Source organism: Vidua macroura, chromosome 4, assembly GCF_024509145.1.
Source record: "Vidua macroura isolate BioBank_ID:100142 chromosome 4, ASM2450914v1, whole genome shotgun sequence".
Taxonomy (NCBI): Eukaryota; Metazoa; Chordata; class Aves; order Passeriformes; family Viduidae; genus Vidua; species Vidua macroura.
In genome coordinates, this window is record NC_071574.1 from 68,486,651 (window position 1) to 68,504,880 (window position 18,230).

Consider the following 18,230-nt stretch of genomic DNA (forward strand, 5'->3'; position numbering starts at 1 on the left):
TGCTGGAGGAGCAGGAGAGCTTCAGGTTTCAGCCAGTGACTCCCAGCTCCAGAGAGGAAGAGCTTTCCTTCTTTATTTTTTTCTTTTTTAGACACCTTGAGTCTTCCCTTAATTTTGTTTTTTATTTTTTATTTTTTTATTTGAAAGAAAGGAAACCACTAAGTCCAGCAAATAAACAGAAGTCAGGGGATAGAGCGGAGGATTTTGAAGGATGGGTAGGTGCATGAGCACACGAATACATCCAAGGACAAGGTCACTGTTGCTTTCAGAAAATGCAGCCCAGCCTCACAGTTGTGTAGGAATGCTTGGAAGAAGTCAGCAGGTGGAAAAGAAACACCTGGGTGGTGTAGACTGCTTGGAATTCTGGAAAGTTTTCAATATAGTCCTTTATGGTGGGGGCTCTTAAGGAAATCTAATAGTCCCAAGTCAAGAAGGAAGTTCCCTGTGTGAAAAAATGTGGGAAATGTATTTGTATAGATATATAAATCCATTTCCTACATTAAAATACTTGTCTGAAAGGTGACATGCAGGAGGGGTAAGTGCATGGTGAGTTACAGAGAGGTCAGGGATGCTCTTTACAGGGATAGGGGCTGGGATATGTAGGGTTGTAGAGATCGTGAATCATGAAGTGGTGATATTTACAGGCAAAAGAAAGTGTAACCAGGGCATGAAGGATAATGTCTGACTTAATGAAGTGAAAAAAAGTTTTTATGAGACTCATTGAGAATTACAGTGGAAGAAAGAATTCAACTGTGAAGTGATGGGGTTTTGAAAAGATGGAGAGAACTTAATTTCCTCATTTCATGCTATTTTCCCATCTAAAGCAGTGGACTCTGAGCTCTTGTTGCTGCCCAGGAACCAGGCCAGGGATGGTGGTGAAAGGGGAGCAGGACAGAGCAGAGATCATGCCCTTAGGTAAATCCACAGAGCATTTACCTCTTGGAGATTGTTTGGAGTTCTGGTCCTTCTCAGAGGCTCAGAAGAGCAGGAGGGACGGGCAGGAATCCTCTGCTGCTTCCCTGCGAGGAATGAGCAAGTTGGCAGATGAGGAGGGAGCTGGTGGGGTGTGACAGAGGTTGAAGAGCCCACCAGTGGCACTGAGGCAGTGGCTGGGGAGGGGTTGTGTGATGTCTCTTCCAAGGCAAGGACCAGAGGTGCCGGATGAAGCTGGCTGGTGGCAGGCTCAGAGCAAGCAAAAAGAGGTGTTTCTTTGCAGGCTGTGCAAGGCTGAGCCATGGAAGTTGTTGCTATAGCAGGTGATGGATGCTAAAAGTTTGCTGGGCCAGAGGGGAAGCAGGACAATTTCATGATTCAGAAATCATTGAAATTATCTTAAGAGGCAATTCTGGACCATAGGCTGCAGGAAGGACAAAGAGATGTTGGGAACACTTAGCTGCCTTGTTCTTACGCCCCTCCTAAGACAAAGTTTGGCCCCTGTGAGATGAGACAAGTTGGGTTACAGGGATATTATCCAGTCCCACCCTCACACTGCACTCAGAAGGATGCCCTGGAGATGTGGGATTGACTTGAAGGTACTGTGGAAGCAGATCCCAGTCACAGGAGAAGTGATGATATTTAAATATAACAAATTTTAATCAGGAAATATTTCTATAATTCTCTTCCCCTTGCAAGTTTTGTCTTTGTGTTCCCTCAGCTGCACCAGTGAGCTTTGAACTGCTGGAGTTTTTGCAGGGCATCATTCCCACCTTTCCACCCACCTGTGCCACACTTGGTAGAGTCTGGGAACTGAGCTGTGGACACAAGCATGTGGATTTCCTCAATGGAAAAATCCCCAGTTAAGGAGCTGGGAGCATCACCTCCCCTCTGGGCACAGAGGGAACATGAGTCTGTGTCAGGGCTGCACCTGAGACACCTCAGTGTGATGATCCTCCAGGCCAAATAATTCTGTGATTCCCTGATTCTGCTCCCTGTGTAGCTGCTGGCAGCCCTGCCTGGCCATTCAGGCTGGAGGATGGAGCTGCCCACTGTGGTAGCAAACAACCCCTAAACTTCAGAGTCTGAAAAAGCACCAGGACAGCCCAGGGCACAGCACGGAATGAACAGTGGGGCTATGGAAGCAGCCAGCCTGGGCAAGCAGCCCCAGCTGCTCTGGGGGTGGCAAAGATGATAATGAGAATATAGAGCCACAGAATGGTTTAGGTTAAAGATCATCTAGTTCCAGCCCCCTCATTATGTGCACTTGGCATGCTGTTCAGTGGGATTTAGCCCAGCTGCTTTAATTTTTTATATTTCAGTTGTTTTCTTTTCCTCTCTCTGCTCTCAGTACATTTCTATTTTTTTTTTTCTGGTCTCATGCTTCATCTGATGATGCATTTTCATTCACAGGAGGGCTTTTAATTGCTGTGAAGGACTTCAGTCAATGCTTCACATTTGTCCTCAGCCTCAGGATTTCAGACACTTCTAATGGCTGCTAACCCAGGACACAGGCACAGCAGGGTGTGTGGATTTTTCCTGGAGCAAATGAAGCATAAATGTTATTTCCATCCTCCCTTTCACACACCTACAAATCATCACTGAAGCAATTCTGGTTCTCCCCTTTTGTCTCGTTCAGATTTTAACAGCGGGAAGATGCTGATGGACAGGAATGAAACCTGGCTCTCTAATTTCTCCTCTGCTGCCTCCTCCTTTGCAAGGGGAGGGGCTGGGCTCCAGGAGGTGCTCGTTGGGCTTGTCCTCACCCTCATCGACCTGGTCACACTGCTGGGAAACACCGTGGTGTTCCTCTGCCCGGTGGTGGAGAAGAGGCTGCGCACCGTCACCTACATGTTCATCATGTCCCTGGCCATGGCAGACTTCCTCGTGGCCTGCCTGGTGATGCCCTTCAGGTGAGGAGTGTCTGTGGGGTGGGAGCAGAGGATAAAGGTCCTTTCTCCCAGCTCTTGGAGCAGAGCTGGGGTTCACCTGCTGGGCTCAGGTCTGGCTCTCCAAAGGGCTGAACTGTGGCTGTATGTGCTTCCCCGTCTCTGCTCTGTGTTATGGACCCCCTTATGATGCATGGATGTCAGGATCTGTGATATTTAAATGCTCCCGAGATTGTAGAGAGTCTCTGTCTTTCAGCCCCGCTGCCAAAGAAGGAGTTGTAATTCGTCTGTGCTGGTTTTCAAGGTTGTTTATTTCTTCTTATCTAAAATATTTTCTCTCTGACCTGCAGCAGGTCTGTCTTGCAGGACAGCGTGCGGGGCTCTGCCCCTCAGTGGGATGTTACAAACTTTATATCCTAGAAACTACGTGTGCTACATTTACAATAACGTGCCAATATCTATCACCCACGTTGAACAGTGTGTCCCCAGCCCAAACCAACAGAAAAATGCCAACACCACAGTGAAACATGGAGGGCATGAAGAAGAAGAAAAAGGACAAGGCACGCCCAATTTTCCTCCATCTTGCCCCCTTTGAACCCCTTATCTAGAATCCTAAAATTCTACTTTTGCACCCATGCCACACTAATTACTACTTACATCAAACACTCAGAGCTTGTAATTCATCCTGTAAGATTGAGAACTCTTTTCCATGGACAGAGATCAGAGACAGTGTCTCTTGGGGCTCTGTACAGGGGGGTTCCTGACCCCCTGCCAGGGTCCCAGACCTTCCAGGGCAGCCAGAGGGATGCCCTGCATTCCCACACATGGAGACACAATTCCCAAGGGTCTTTTTCCTGTTGGCCACACAGGGACCCTGGTTGCTGATCTGAACTTGATTTCCAGCTTTGCATGTGGAGCTCCAGTCGTTGAGCCCCCTCTTCCAGGACTAGCCCTGCATGTGGAATGTAAGGAATTTATTCCGTATAAGCAGAGTAATTTAGGCTTCCCCTACATTTCATGGAGGAAGAGGTTCTTGAGAGGGCAGGTGTCCCTGCATGAGGTTTATATTTATGGGAGCTTCACTACCTGGTTAAAACAGTGAAACAAAAGCAGAAAGCAGCTGGCTTGTGATCCTGGCTGTCTTGTCCTGCAAAGCAGCCATAGGTTTGTGTAAATCAGGGAGCTGCACCCTGTTTTGAGTTCACGGGGCAATATGAGGAAGCTGAATGCTTTTCATGTTCTATGCTTCAGTTCTCATTGGGCTGCCTATTCCTTTGAATTTGACACTGAAAAATGTTGTCTCAACAAGCAATGACAAACTGAGTTAAACATTCATGGTATCAGGTAAAAAAATGCAGTTAATGATGTTCTTTTATAAAATATTACTGCTAACTTAAATTCTATGCTCGATGAATTTAAAGTTCAGGTTCTGAAATTATAGAACCATAGTGTGGTTTGGGTTGGCAGGGGCCTTTAGGGGTCATCTGACCCAACCCCTGCACTGAGCAGGGACACAGGCAACTGGACCAGGTTGTTCAGAGCTCCATCCGACCTGGCTTTGAACACTTCCAGGGATGGGGCAGCCACAGCATCTCTGGGCATCCTCACTGTAAAAAATTTCTTCCGCCTATCTATTTTGAATCTACTTTCAGTGATTTAAGCAACAAAAATTACAAAGGGGAGCAAAGATCAGAGCATGGTTGGTGCTTTGTGCCCCTCCTGAATGTCCTGGTGCTGCCTGGTGGGGAGACCTGCCAGCTCCTGGCGGGCCACGTGCTGAGGAATGGACCCTGCTGGCTCCATCAGCCTTGTCCAGCCCTGCCAGCAGAGTGGCTGCTGTTTCACACTTTCCTCTCAGGGTCTGGGTGTCAGGATGACCCCATGATTGTAAAAGTCCTTGTTCTCCCAGCCCGTGCAGCTAAAGAAGAAGTCAGAATGTGTAGGATTGGCTTCTCAAGGTTGTTTATTTTCTCTTATCTGTAACATTCTTTCTCTGACCTGCTGAGCTCTGTCCATCAGGTTGCCCATGCCATTCTGTGTGCTGCCTCGGGCAGTGTTTACATTTTATACCAAAACCTACATGTGCTATGTTTACAATATTGTGCCAATACCTGTCATCTATGTTGGACAGTGTGTCTCTACCTTAAACCAATAGAAAAGTATCACCATCACAGCAAGACATGGAGGACAAGAAGAAGAAGAAAGTCAGGACACGCCCAAATCCTTCCATTTTATCCCTTGAACCCCATTCTAAAACCCCAAAATTCTACTTTTTCACCCTATGTTAATTCAACTACCACACTACTCAAACCCTTGTGGCTTGTAATTCCTCATACAAAGTTGGCAACCTTTTCCACGGGCTAAAATCAAAGCCACAAGTATTTTTGACTTCTTGCCAAGGTCTCTGAGCCCCCTGCCAGGGTCTCGAGACAGCCAGGGCAGCCAGAGGGATGTCCTGGACTCCAGCACTTTCCCACTGTTTTGGCTTCACATCTACGCTGCTCTTTTGGATTTCAGTTTGCTCCTCAGTTGGCAGGTTATTACGTGCCAAAGGGAAGGAAAATAAATGATCTTAAGAGGCAATTTGGCTCAGGAGAATGTGACAGAAGGGAAAAACAAATTTGTTCTTGGTGTCTTAATTTCATAAGAGTAAGACTTCTGTTTTGTTCCTGGCTTAAGCAGGAGTGGTTCAGCTGAGCTTAGCTCGTTGTCTGAGTACTCCAGCCAGTTTGTCATTTCCAGGCTGAATATTTCCATCTATTCTTTTCCTCTGCAAGCAAAAGGGCAGGGGTGACTTCATTGTGTGGGTTTTTTGGCTTTTACTACTCCTTCTTGTCCAGCAGCATTTCCAAGCTGCAGGGACTTTTTACCCCAGAGAAGAGGGGTCAGGTATCCATTACCCCATGCTGTGAGGACATCTGCAGGTCACCTGCATCCCACCACATGTGTGCAGGTGAGAACATGGTCACCTGCTCACCTGGGATCTGTGTGCAAGCGTGTCCCCACAGCAGAACATCTCCTTCTGGGAGGCCAGGGCACACCACTGGCTCTGCAGCATCTCTGGGGATAAAGAGGGCTCTGAGGAATGGCAAAACAGCACCCAAGTCCAGTGCTGAACCCGTGCTCCAATTCTAATGCCTCATTTCCCCTCTGTAAAAGAGCCATGAAACCTTTCCATGAGTGCGCTGTGGGATCCTCCATGCTGCCCATGGTGTAGGGACAGGCTCTGCTGTAGTTTGCTTGGATTTTTGCATGGAATCCCACATAACAAAAAGCTCCTGAGGGTTGGGACCCTTCAGCAGCCTGCACCCACCCACAGCAGTTGCTGTGCTCTGGAACAGCCTTCACAAATCGATTTGGTGAACTGGTGCTGATGAGATGTAGATCAGGCATTGTTTTCTGACATCAGGTTGAATCTTTCCCCCGTGCTGGACACCTGAGTGCTGCAGCTCAGCAGCCCTGATCTCACTGTATTTTACCAGCAAGCTGGCAAGTTACAGGATAATTAAAGCTTTGCAGGACTAGGGAGTTACTCATCAAATTAACTCACAATGGTGATTTCAGCAGCACCTCGGGAGCTGCAGAAAGCTGGAGAAAGAAAGGAGAAGCAAATGGTTTCTCACTGAATGCTATAGAAACATTCATCAGCCTTCCTACAGCTGCCATATGTTCCTTCCTTCACTGCTCACTTCTCACAGGCCCCTCTTGACTTTGTTAGAAATATTTTTGGTACTGTGTCTTTTTTTTCTGGTGTGTTTACCTTGTTGAGGCATTCATGAGCCACATAATGTACAAGCTGCATGGGCTTCCTCCCATTTTTTTTTTAACCAAGAGAAATCCTTTCTGGTTTTTAAGCATTTGATTGGATGTGAAGTGAGTTTCTTGGAGATGTCCCATGCCCCAGGAATTGGGGAGAAATCATAAAAGACTGTGCTGTGTCAGGCACTGGGAAAATGCTGTGATAAACAGAACTGTGCAGATGTAAATTTGGGGAGCTTTGTGGGGCAAAGCACCTCTCTCAAGGCACTCAGGCTACAAGAAGCACAGGTTTGCTCCTGTCCAGTCATGCTCTGGCTGTGGGGTGCTCCTTTTTTGGCTTGTGCTTGGAGGATGAATCCCTAATGTCTGAGCTGTGTGTCCATCTTCAGTACCTGTGTGATAAAATACAGCATTACCTCAGTCACAAAGAAACAGTCACAGAATGGTTTGGGTTGGAAGGAACCTTAAAGATCATTTTGTTCCAGCCCTGGGCAGGAACACCTCTTACTAGACCAGGCTACCTACCCAGCCTGGCGTCATACACCTGCAGGGGCTGCTCAAACAGCCCCTCCAGCTCTGATTTCCAGCTGTTTTCTCTCCCAGCATCATTTACGAGGTGACGGGGATGTGGCTCTTTGGGAAGCTGTTCTGCAAAGTCTGGATCTCCTTCGATGTCATGTTCTGCACCGCATCCATTGTCACGCTGTGCTTCATCAGCCTGGACAGGTACTGCTCCGTGGTCACCCCCTACCACTACTCCAGGAGGATGTCCCGGGGCAGGTGAGTGCAGCTGCTCCTCCTTTGGGGTCCCTCCAGGTTGTCACTTGGCCATGGCTTACACTGATCTGAGGCTGAATGAGCTCAGATCATTCAGGTGCTGCCCAGAAGCAGAGTGATGTGGGGAAAGGAACTTCCACCATTTAAAACTGCAGAAAATGCTTAATGCAGTGCAGGAGAGGACAAGAAGGATGCAGCTGAAGGGCTCCTGTGAGAATATTTCTTGAAGTAAGGAAAGGGTTGCAAAATGGGGTAGAAACCAGTGATATGGACTGAGTTGGACCTACAGGTTTTTCCCTGTGCAGTTATTTCACGGGAATTTCATAGAATCACAGAATGGCTTGGGTTGGAAGGGACCTTAAAGATGACCTTGTTCTATCCCCCTGCTGTGAGCAGGGACACCTTCCACTAGACCAGGTTGCTGGAGCCTTGGCCTTAAACATTTTCAGAGATGGGGAAGGACTTTGAAGAGCTTCTAAGGACTAGGTGAAAGGAGACCCAGAAGGATGCATGTAGCAGCAGTCTTCCCTCTCTTAAACTCACCATCTTTTCTGAAGTGATATTCGGAGAAAACAAGGAGAGTTCCTGAGTTCCCACGGGAGTTTCATGTGAAAGGCTGAAATGAGGACTGCAGGGTGAGGAAAGTCATCTGAGGGTGGGCAGAGAGGGCACTGCAGCAGTGGAGTGCTTTACAGGGTGGGTTCAGGCTCTTCTAGGAAGGTTTTCCCACTGTCACTCTTGCTGTGTGTGATTTGTGGATCACAGCAAAGACAGGAGGGGGCTCTGTGGCCCCCCCTTGCAGATTCTGCCATCTGGTGTCCATCAGCTCCATCCTCATCAGGCCCCAGAGGGTGAGATAATGGCAGATACTAGAGCTGAAAGCAAAAATATCTACATGCTGTTGTTTCAAATACTAACAAACATCTTCTGTAAAATCTTTCCTCGTCTTTTTTTCAGCAAGCTCTGAGCACTCCTTAAGCTGACCCCAATTCTTTCAACTACAGACCAATTACCCAATTGTTAGAGATATGCGAGCCTGGACTTGTTACAGTCCAGCTTTTCCCTTCTCCACGCCCTGCTGGACTGCTCAGCAGCGATATCCCGCACAGGTTACCATGGGAATTGAATTGTACTGGATGTTCTCAACCCAAAATTACTCAGACCCTCCCTCCCCTCCACATCTCTTTCCTTTTGCAGATGCATCGTGATGACCTGCACGGTCTGGGTATATTCCTCCCTCATTTCCTTCCTTCCCGTCATGCAAGGCTGGAATGAGATCCCCGGCGTGGACTTTGATGCCGGCAGGGAATGCATCTTCGTCACCAACTGGGTTTTTGCCATCGTGGCTTCCGCCCTGGCCTTTTTCCTTCCCTTCATGGTCATGTGCAGCATGTACTTCTTCATCTACCGAGCCTCCCGCCTCAAGGCCACCCGCATCATGTCCCAGACGCTGGAGATCCACTACCACCCCAACAGCAAGCGGCAGAACCACCTGCAGCTGGAGAACAAGGCCACGAGGACCATCAGCATCATCATCTCCGTGTTCGTGCTGTGCTGGCTGCCCTACTTCGTGCTGAACGTCTGGCTGGCGGCCAGAGGCACCGACTCCACCAGCACCGTGCTGCTCGGCACCTTCAAGATCATCACCTGGCTGGGGTACTGCAACTCCACCATCAACCCCCTGCTCTACGCCTTCCTCAACAGGGACTTCCAGCACGCCCTCAAGAAGCTGCTCCTGTGCAGGCGCAGGTCTCAGGTGGATGTTGGGGAAGACATGGTTTCCATAGCCACGTTTTCCAAGACTGCTCCAGAGCTGGAATACAGCGTGACGGTGCCCAACGGTGCCCCGAAGGGCAAACCCAAGTCATAGGGATTCGGGATCAGTCGCTGGAGGTGGTGATACAGAAAGTGCTGGAGCACATCCCAATGGAAAAACAAAGGGTAGGAAAATAGGGGAAGCAGGGGCTGGAATATTACAGCTGGGGACAATACCACAAAGATGCATTTCTTCACCTTCCACAGTTTCAACAATGAGGAACTCAGATGTTTTAGGGGCAATCTGCTATATATTAATGGAACTAATTAATTCCTGGATAATTATTTTTCTAATGAGCATTTTCTAAGACAAATTCAACCTTCATGTTGGGTAAAAAAAACCAAACCAGTATGGTACAACGTGACCTTACATTTGTGCACATCCTGGTGATCTGTGTCAGGTGGGACAGTGTTTCTTATCAAGCCACTGTAGCTTCTCATCTCAAAGTTTCATGACAGATTTGACCAGTTTTAATAACTCCATGTGTACCAGTCTGTGTATGGGAATTAGAGGAGGGATGTGCTCACTTCCTGAAGAGGCACCACTCTGCAGCCTGGGCTGTTGCTTAGGGTTCAGCTCACTAGCTTCTGCAACATCTGGGTATTCAGAACTTTCTGGGGCCTGCTGTGCATTATCTGTGGGTTTCCTTGTTAATTCTGGAAGGGGACATGCCCTGTGGTGGACCCCAGGAGATGACAAAGACTTGCTGTAAAAGCAGGAGCACCGCAGTTTCAAAGCTACAGGTGGCTGACACCATCTGAAGATGGGATGTGAACAGAATTACTATTTGTGTGTACACTGTGGTATCTACCACAGATACAAAAAAAAAAAAAAAAAAAAAAGATAAATGGAAATTATTATTTTTACTACTCCCAAGTGCTTGTCTGGACTTTCAACAGCACTGGCTCTCTGCAGGAAAGCCACAAGTACCTCACTGAAGGGTTACTCTGGAAAGGTAGCAGGGGACTGTCCTCAGAGGCAGCAAAATGCAGGAGGACCTGCCTGGAGCATCTGAGCTGCTGAAGATGCCAGCACAAGGGTCAAGAGTTCTCTCTCAAGAGCCTGGTAGAAAAAATAGCCCTGACCTGGGGTTCAAGAGTGATTCTTGTGTGAAATGATGAGGAGAGGGTGAGGTGTTCCAGGCCCTACAACTCCAGCAACAACACGAAGTGGTAACTACCTACATCTTATTCTGGGGGAAGCATCCCGTGGGCACAAATCCTGCTGCTGCCACCCAGGTCATTTTGATAAAACAGGACAAGGAATGGGGTTTCATTCCCAAGAGCTATGGGGGAGGAAAGGAGCTGAGGGACAGGCAACATCCTGTGAAAGAATGGGACAGGAGCCCGATGCTGCACAGCAGAACCCCAGGCCAAAGGCCCTTTTGCAGGGCTGTGAGCTCACACTATCCCACTTTAGGTGTTCTTCCACAAAACAGTTGTCAGGAAGGTACACATCATTCAAAGGAAAACCCCTCAGATTAGAGAAGAGCCTTTCTCTGTCAAACCCTTGACAGAGAGCAAAAAGGGACAAAGACAGGGACGACACACTCCAGTGCTTAGAGAAGCAAAGACTGACCAGGCAGTTCAGAGCTGAGTGTGGCCAGATGCTTTTATGGCTGGCCAAGGACCCCACAGGAGAGGACTCATCCACCCCTTTGAGGGCAAATGTAACATCCCAGAATATGCAGACACTCCTGCTGTGAACACATATGCTACCTCTGGTACTGAAATGCTGCAGGGCCCTTGGAATAGGCAGTTACCCACATCCAGATATACAGCAAGTTAAAAATACCTTAATCCTCATTTCCTGTGCTCCACCTGTAATCACTGAGCTGGCAGGGAAGGCAAAGAGGCTCCACACGTGGCCATTTCACTGTGCAGCTGATGCAAACAGGGACATCCAAGGGAAGAGGACACACTTAACTCTCCTGCTTTAACCCAGCTAAACACAAATTCTGTTCTGATCAGACACTCACTGCAGCACTCTGTTTCGCCTGGACAAGCCAGTCTCTAGCAGCATTATCCAAGAGGACATGGAAGACAATCATTGTAATCTAATTCTGCCTTATCATAAAGCTGCAGGGTGCCAGCTGGTTTAATTGCTGGTCACAGTGTCACACCACAGTAGAGTAATCCCCACAAGGATTTGAATCCAGTATCTTTTTAGGAAATTGATCTCAGAGACTTTAATAAATTTAAGTCTGTGAAACAGAAAAGCACAAATGTACAAGAACAGCTCTAACAGCGTAAGAGTTATCCCCTCCTCCCCTCACTGATGAGCCATTGCCTCCATAATCCACCCAGTTTAGAGCTCAGTTCCCTTCTTTTTCCAGATCCTGTCTCACTTCCAAGCAGCACATTCAGTTTTGCGTCATCACACACGCTGTGGCCAGTGTGAGACAGGGAAGCAAAGGAAGTTTCAGGAATGCAGAGCCCATCCTGTTCCCACTGCACAGGGCTGCCATCTGCAGCACACATGGATGCAGGCTTCCAACAGAAGCAACTACTATTTTGTCTTATAAATAAAAAAAGTTTATTAAATCATTTAGACTTGAAAGAAGTCACAATAATCAATGCACTCAACAATTACAGCAAGTGCATCCTGTACACCACCAACCCAAATGGATTGATTCTGTATTTTATAAATAAAAATTAACATATTTACAGTGAGAAATAAAAGCACGGCATTAGGCAGTTAAATTAGCAGATTACACAAATGCCTACCAGTTGATTTTTTTAAAAAGTACAAATCTACAAGATTACATACGACATGTATGACTTCATTAGGTTTAAATTTTTCAGAATCACAACATTTTTGTACATAATTTTGACTATGGCTCTTCCAACCACTGCCTATAAAATCCCCCATTTAATGGCAAAAAGCTCCTTTTCCTTCTCTACAGCTTCATCCGTGTAAGATGCAATCCCTAAGATCTACTGTAGTGCAGAAGTATGAAATGATTTCCTCTAATGACAGGCTATGGACAGTGACAATATGTACAACTGTGGTACTTTTTTGCTTTAAAAATAGTGCAGATTCCCAGTTTACCCACCAGGGACAAAAATGGAGTCAAAGTTAATTTCAAAATCATCTTCATTTCACCAAAGAGCAAGTGACCCAGATAGACACTCACTAGGCTTAGAGACTGTAATTTGCTCTATAAAAATACAGTATTTTAATTCTATTTACATGTTACAGATCTCTCACTCACCCAGCAAGCTGACATTTACAAGCTTCAAAAAAACCCAAGAAACCCCCCAAAAAAAGGCTAATGGCGCACAATATTGGCAAGCACAGCAGCTGGACCCGTCCGCTTAGGAGAGCAAAGGTAAGGAAAATGGAATGTGAAAGGTTTGGTTACTGGGCTTCGTTGGCTGTCAAAGTGAACAAAAATCTGTCCAACACGTCTTATACATTGAACATGGCAAAAAAAAGCTGAAGTAAACTATTCCCAAGATAAACATTCTGCATCATAGGATCCTTCTGCTGAACAATCCCTGTGAAACCTGCCGAGTGGAAGAAGTGATCCTGAGGATAGTTATTTGCTTGGTTGTCTGGAATGTTTATTTCCTGATAGGCTCATTGTCCGTGACCTCTGCCTGAGCACGGGTTTGGGTGGGAGCTCCAAGTCTTCAAAGACAGGATTTTCTATGATTGCTGCAGCCTCTGGTCGTTCAGTGGGACTTGGAGAGAGCATGTCCTTCACCATGGTGTACTGAAAGAAAGCACGACACATATTACATGAACCAATCCATAAACTCTTCCTCATTTCATGTCCTGGTGTCAGCTGTGGCTGTGTGAACTAGTGGAAAATACCCCCAGCTGCTTTCTGAGTTATTGGGTGTTGGTGCTTTGGCTCAGTAGTTAGATGTGCACTAAATATTTTAAAATGTATCACTGTGCCTCTCTTAAAGTGTCTTCACTGTCATCGGACTCAAGGTTTAATAGAGTTATAAAAAACTTCACATTATTTGCAATCAGAATTAAATTTTATGAGACATAATTTATATGTAATTTTTAGATTAATGTTTAAACCATCACATATTTAGACACACTGAATTTTTCTCGTGGCAAATTAGAATTTTCCCTTTAAATATTCAAGTAGTCTGAATATTTATTTCAAATTTAATCAGAATTAGTGTCCTGCTCCAGCTGAGCACAGCACAGCCCCTTCTCCCAGGCAGCCTTCAGCTGTAAAGCAGGAAAGGCTGGTCTCATTTGGCCACTGGTCTGCAGCTACCCTGAACACCTGAAAGCACCTCAGCTTTTTACTGGGGAGGTTTTGTACATCATCTCCTCTTTAACTACAACCACATCACTTTATAGCCCTGACTAACGAGAACACAGCACAATTTGCTCATGTGATTTCCCTCTTGGGAGGTCCAGTTCTGGAGGGGATCCCATACAGCCACGGTGCTACCTAGAGCTTCTCCTTTACCTGTATGAAGCATTGCACTTTCTCTTTGGGAATATGGATCTGTTGCAGGAAATCAGGACAGGATGTATGTGAAATGAATGACTGTAAGTGACAAAGGGAAGCCAGGTAAAAATGTATTCCTGGAGGAAAACTGTGACAGAAGTGTCATCGTGCCCATTATTGCAATGTTATAGCTTTGAAATGTAGCACTGGGATAGAGAAATGCATCTTAATAACATGAAAGCAACCTGGTTTCTCCATTTTTACCTGCAAAGCAGTTGGAAAGCAAAGAAAAAAAGCTACAATTATTAATGAAAAAGCTGTAATTAATAGCACCAGCTGTACCTACCTCTTGTGCATATTTCTGAGTGAACAATGGTGGAAACTTCAAATTTCGAACATCACTTAAGGTCTGCAAAAATATGAAGAATGACATTAACTTTTCCAAAATATCATTCTTTAGTAATATTACACTTATCCTTCAAAAAGATGCAAATATGCAAAGAAATCAGCCTGCTGGAAAGAAAATCCTTTGTTTTAAAGTGTTGCTTTAGTGGTTAAAAATCACAACCTAGTTGAACAGGTGAGTTGCTGCTTCCCTAGGTATTGAGCATGCAACAGGAAGAGTTGTGCTACAAGAATTGTGATCTTTGCAGTTTTAAATCAGTCAGATACATGAACTTGTACTTTCTCACTTTAGCTGAACAAAATCAACAAATCTGTGCACCACCCATAACTCCCAAGATGGACTACACCAGTATTAAGACACATGAAATGACTGTCTCTGCATTACCAATGTAAGCACCTGTCTTCGTTCAACATTTAAGGAGGAGTGAGAACATTTATCAGCAGTTTGGAAAGCAGTTGTGTTGGGTATTTCTGTGCTTCTTTCATACCAAGGCCACTGGCTCCATCTAGTGACAGTGCTTTTCCTATGTTCAGCCAGAAGCACAGCATTTAGCACTTCAGTTTCTTTGGAAGGATCTCCTTTTACAAAAGCTTGAGCACAAAATACAAGCATTCTAAAGTTAAATCAAAATTAATTTCACTGTTACTCCACTGGAAGTATAAAGTGACCAGTTAATAGTGATGTGCAACAGCCAAACTCCTGTTGAAGAGAACTGAGTTTGATGACATGACATTAAAATGCTTCAGAAAACTTTTCTCCTTTTCTGTCAGTTCAGTATGCATTTAGTGATCTGTTTTCCAGCATGTCATTTGGAAATAAATTGCACTGCTACTGACTTAACTGCTCACAGCTTGAGACAAAGGCAGCTCTCACGCTCCACCTCTGGGGATTTTTCCAGCCAGTTGTCACAAATTCCTAGAATTTGCTGGGTTACTTGGTCAGGCAGAGCATGTTTTGCTTCAGCAAGCAGTGCTAATGCTTGGCTGATGCCAATGAAAACCTCAGTGTGACAACACAGAAATAACTACTGAAGTAGCCAAGCTCCAGAACCTGGCAATGAAAGGGCAGGGGTGTCTTTTTAGCAAAAAGAGTGAAATAACAGTGAAAATCCTGGAAAGTCAGGGCACTCTTTTAACACTCTCTTCAAGTAAAAATTCAAATTAGATGGAATTTAGGTTTCATTCTGATTACTTGCTTTGCTTCTATTCTTAGGAGAGAAACTGGAAGGGCAAAGCCTGCTGCAAGAGATCTGACAATCCGGGATGGCTCTTTCCCAGGTATTTTGTTTCAGTAAAGCTGATTTAGAGAAACTGCAACTGATTGCAGTGCCAGAGGTTCAAATTAAACACCAATTCCTCCTCTAGACTATACTCTTAGTGCCATTAAAAGCCAGAGCATTTAAATCAAGAGAATGCAACAGATGAAGCACTCAGTCAGGCTGCTGTTCCAAGTTGTTTCTTACCTCTGTGCTAAACCCACTCCATCTTCATCTTCACCTGAGAATGTAACGCCCTCAAGCACATTCAAATGATAAATACAAGTTTTAATGACTCTTTCTTTTCTGCACAGGTCACTGGTTGTCACAGAGGAGAGACCTTTCTGGCTGTAGCCCCTGTTCTCCATGAACTTGCTCCTGAGCAAGATGAATCTCACACTTTAACAGCAAGCAACAGCTGTAATGCTCAAACATCCCAAATTCAGATCTGGTGAATGTCATCAGTTATGGGAAGATTGTGCTTGAAGCTGAGCAAGACTCACAGCTAGGACTCACTACAGGAAAAGGAACAGCCATTTTTCACCGAGTGCTCTGGGTGAAAAAGCACCACAGATGCAAAAGAAGAAATAATCAAAATGCACAGCATGGTTCCAATTCTTGAATGGAAACCAAGCTGGAAGGCTTAAAGTCACAAGCTATATTTGTTGCTTGAGTTCTTGGATATCGTAGTTCAATAGTTTCTCTTACTTGGCCTGACAACAGAGGAGCTTTGTAAAGAAATTAAAGCCTCAATTCAACCACACGCAGTAGGAAGACTGCAGTTTATTTTCAGTGATTCAGGGGGTCTGTACAAGGCTGATAAAGAAGCTGTGCTCCTAGCTGCAAGGCTTTTTTCCGAAGAAAACAGAACAGGAATATCTTGCCAGTGTTTCACCAAACAAATAGCTGTTTTAAACAAATGCTCAAACTGAAAATAACCCAACACCACACATACCTTGACCCTCTCCATCTGTGTGCTGAAGGGGTAGAGCAGCTCAAAGAGAATCAGTCCCAGAGAAAAGATATCCACCTTGTGCGAATAGGTGTTGCCACAGATCTGAGAAGGCAAAGTCAGGGTCAGGGCAATCAAGCTACTGCATGCAATTATCTACAAAGTAAACATCACCCTTGCAAGTTCACCTGTGGAGGTCACCAGCCCTGTGCAGAACTGAAAGCTGCAGCACAGGAATGTTGGTGAGCTTCAGCAATGAGCACCAGGGAGTAAGCAAGGTCCTGATCCTCAGCTCCTCTGTGCTGCAAAGCAAAATGCTTCACCCTACTTAACCTCATGCATAGGAGTGTGTCCTTCCTCAGTTAAGTGGAATCTTTTACAGTTACCTTCCTATACTGCATTAAAAACAAGAAAAATGAATGCAGCCAGTCTGAATAATTAGCCACTGTTTTGCTATAACAAATATATACATTTAAATATTCATTTTGGAATTCAATTTAGCTCAAAACTCTATTTTGATGAGAAGGAATTTAAGTGACTTGATTGCAATGGTTTACTAGGAATGCCTGATCTTAGAGCTCCCAAAATTCCAGGGCTCTTCTAGGCACTGCCAAGCACAGCTTTAGAGAAGAGAGCACAAACCTGTTCCGGGCTCATGTAGAGTTTGGTCCCTACTTGCCCTGTGTGCCTGGCATAAGCTGGCATTGGGGTCAGAACTGATTCCTCCTCCTCATCTTGGTCCATAGCAGTCACCAGTCCAAAATCCCCAACCTTTACTACGTCATCCATTGTGAAAAATATATTGGAAGGCTGAGAAAACAAAGAGGTGAAAAGAAAAAGTAAGTAACAAACAAATGTCTGTGTTTCAGTGGTTATAACAGTTCTAACTCAGAAGCTGTCAAGGTGAAAAACACTCATTAAAGTGCTGAAGAATAGCAGTTAAGAATTGTAACTATTCAGGAAAAAGGAATTTCTCCTGCATTAACCATTGTCTCTTCCTGAAGCTCAGATTGCTCATTTCTTGTCATTCAGCAGAGGTTTACCAGCAGCACATAGGTCTGCTGAGGAACACACACAGAGTCAGCACTGCTGGGAACAGCACAGGTAACTTATCCAGCTCACATGACACTTTCACACCACGTGCTGCAGTTCCATCTCCTGGGCTTTTGTATTTTAATCCCTAAGTGCTGAAGTTGTTTGCTGTATTATCAGCAGGCACACAGGACATCATCTCAGTGTTAAATTATAGATACAATGGGAACAAGGTCTGCTTTTCAGTATAATTCTACAGTTTAACATGGGAACAGCTGTTTGCATAACAGAATTAAAAGTTTATTTTTGGTAGAAGCTTAAGAACTTTGCAATTCATAAAGGCAGCAACAGTGATGATCTGGCTTTAGCTTGTTTGCCACACACCACCATCCCTGGCTTAGCCTACTGATAAAAGAGACTGGAACAGAGCTGTCCCTTGGCCAGTGGTGCACATCCAAGACAGTTTTTCCAAGAAATTTGCTTCCTGGCTGATAGAACAGCACCCACCAAAAGAATGATTATTCCCTTGAAATATAACCACTCCAGCTGGGTTACAAATACAGACACAGAGTTTTGGGGGAAGAACAGAGTGATCCTGCAAGGGGAAGGAAGCAGCAGGGTGCTGTGCAGGGCCAAGCTGTGAAGAGGCAGGTGGTGCTGGGCAAGCTCCTCTCAGAGCTCCTGGGCCCTCGAAGCTGGGAGAACATGGTCTATGCTTTGCTGACATAAGCCCTGCAACAGGAGAAGGAAGTCAGACAGAAGGAATATTTCTCTACAAGATAAAGGACCACAAAGCTGACCTATTTCTAAGTCCATCTGACTTCCTCAGTTAAAAACCCTCTGTGTGCACAAGAAACAAGACAGAGAAAAGGATTCTTGGTTTTTTTTTGGTTTTTTTTTTAGGCAATGGTCAGCTCTGAGGGAAGCACTAGAGAAACAGTTCCACAGTGCCCACATCCTGCCTCTGCCTTCTGAACCAGGTCCTATC

The 18,230-nt window shown here is 45.4% G+C and overlaps 2 protein-coding genes across 2 annotated transcripts in view; one reads left to right on the forward strand and one right to left on the reverse strand.

Annotated features, from left to right (window-relative positions):
* The first annotated feature begins 869 nt into the window (after positions 1–869).
* Positions 870–10,337, forward strand: LOC128806855 (histamine H2 receptor-like). Its single transcript, XM_053976687.1, has 4 exons — positions 870–1,059; positions 2,573–2,846; positions 7,185–7,361; positions 8,556–10,337. Exons 1-4 carry the CDS (start codon positions 870–872, stop codon positions 9,226–9,228), a joined length of 1,314 nt encoding a protein of 437 aa, XP_053832662.1. The 3' UTR covers positions 9,229–10,337.
* A 1,915-nt stretch (positions 10,338–12,252) lies between these two features.
* EIF2AK3 (eukaryotic translation initiation factor 2 alpha kinase 3) overlaps positions 12,253–18,230 on the reverse strand; it is a 42,002-nt gene continuing 36,024 nt past the window's right edge. The window contains exons 14-17 of the mRNA XM_053976046.1: positions 16,853–17,020; positions 16,214–16,315; positions 13,944–14,006; positions 12,253–12,892 (exon numbers count right to left, since the gene is read on the reverse strand). Coding sequence (XP_053832021.1) covers positions 12,716–12,892; positions 13,944–14,006; positions 16,214–16,315; positions 16,853–17,020 — 510 coding nt within the window. The 3' untranslated portion in view covers positions 12,253–12,715. The remainder of the gene's footprint in view (positions 12,893–13,943; positions 14,007–16,213; positions 16,316–16,852; positions 17,021–18,230) is intronic.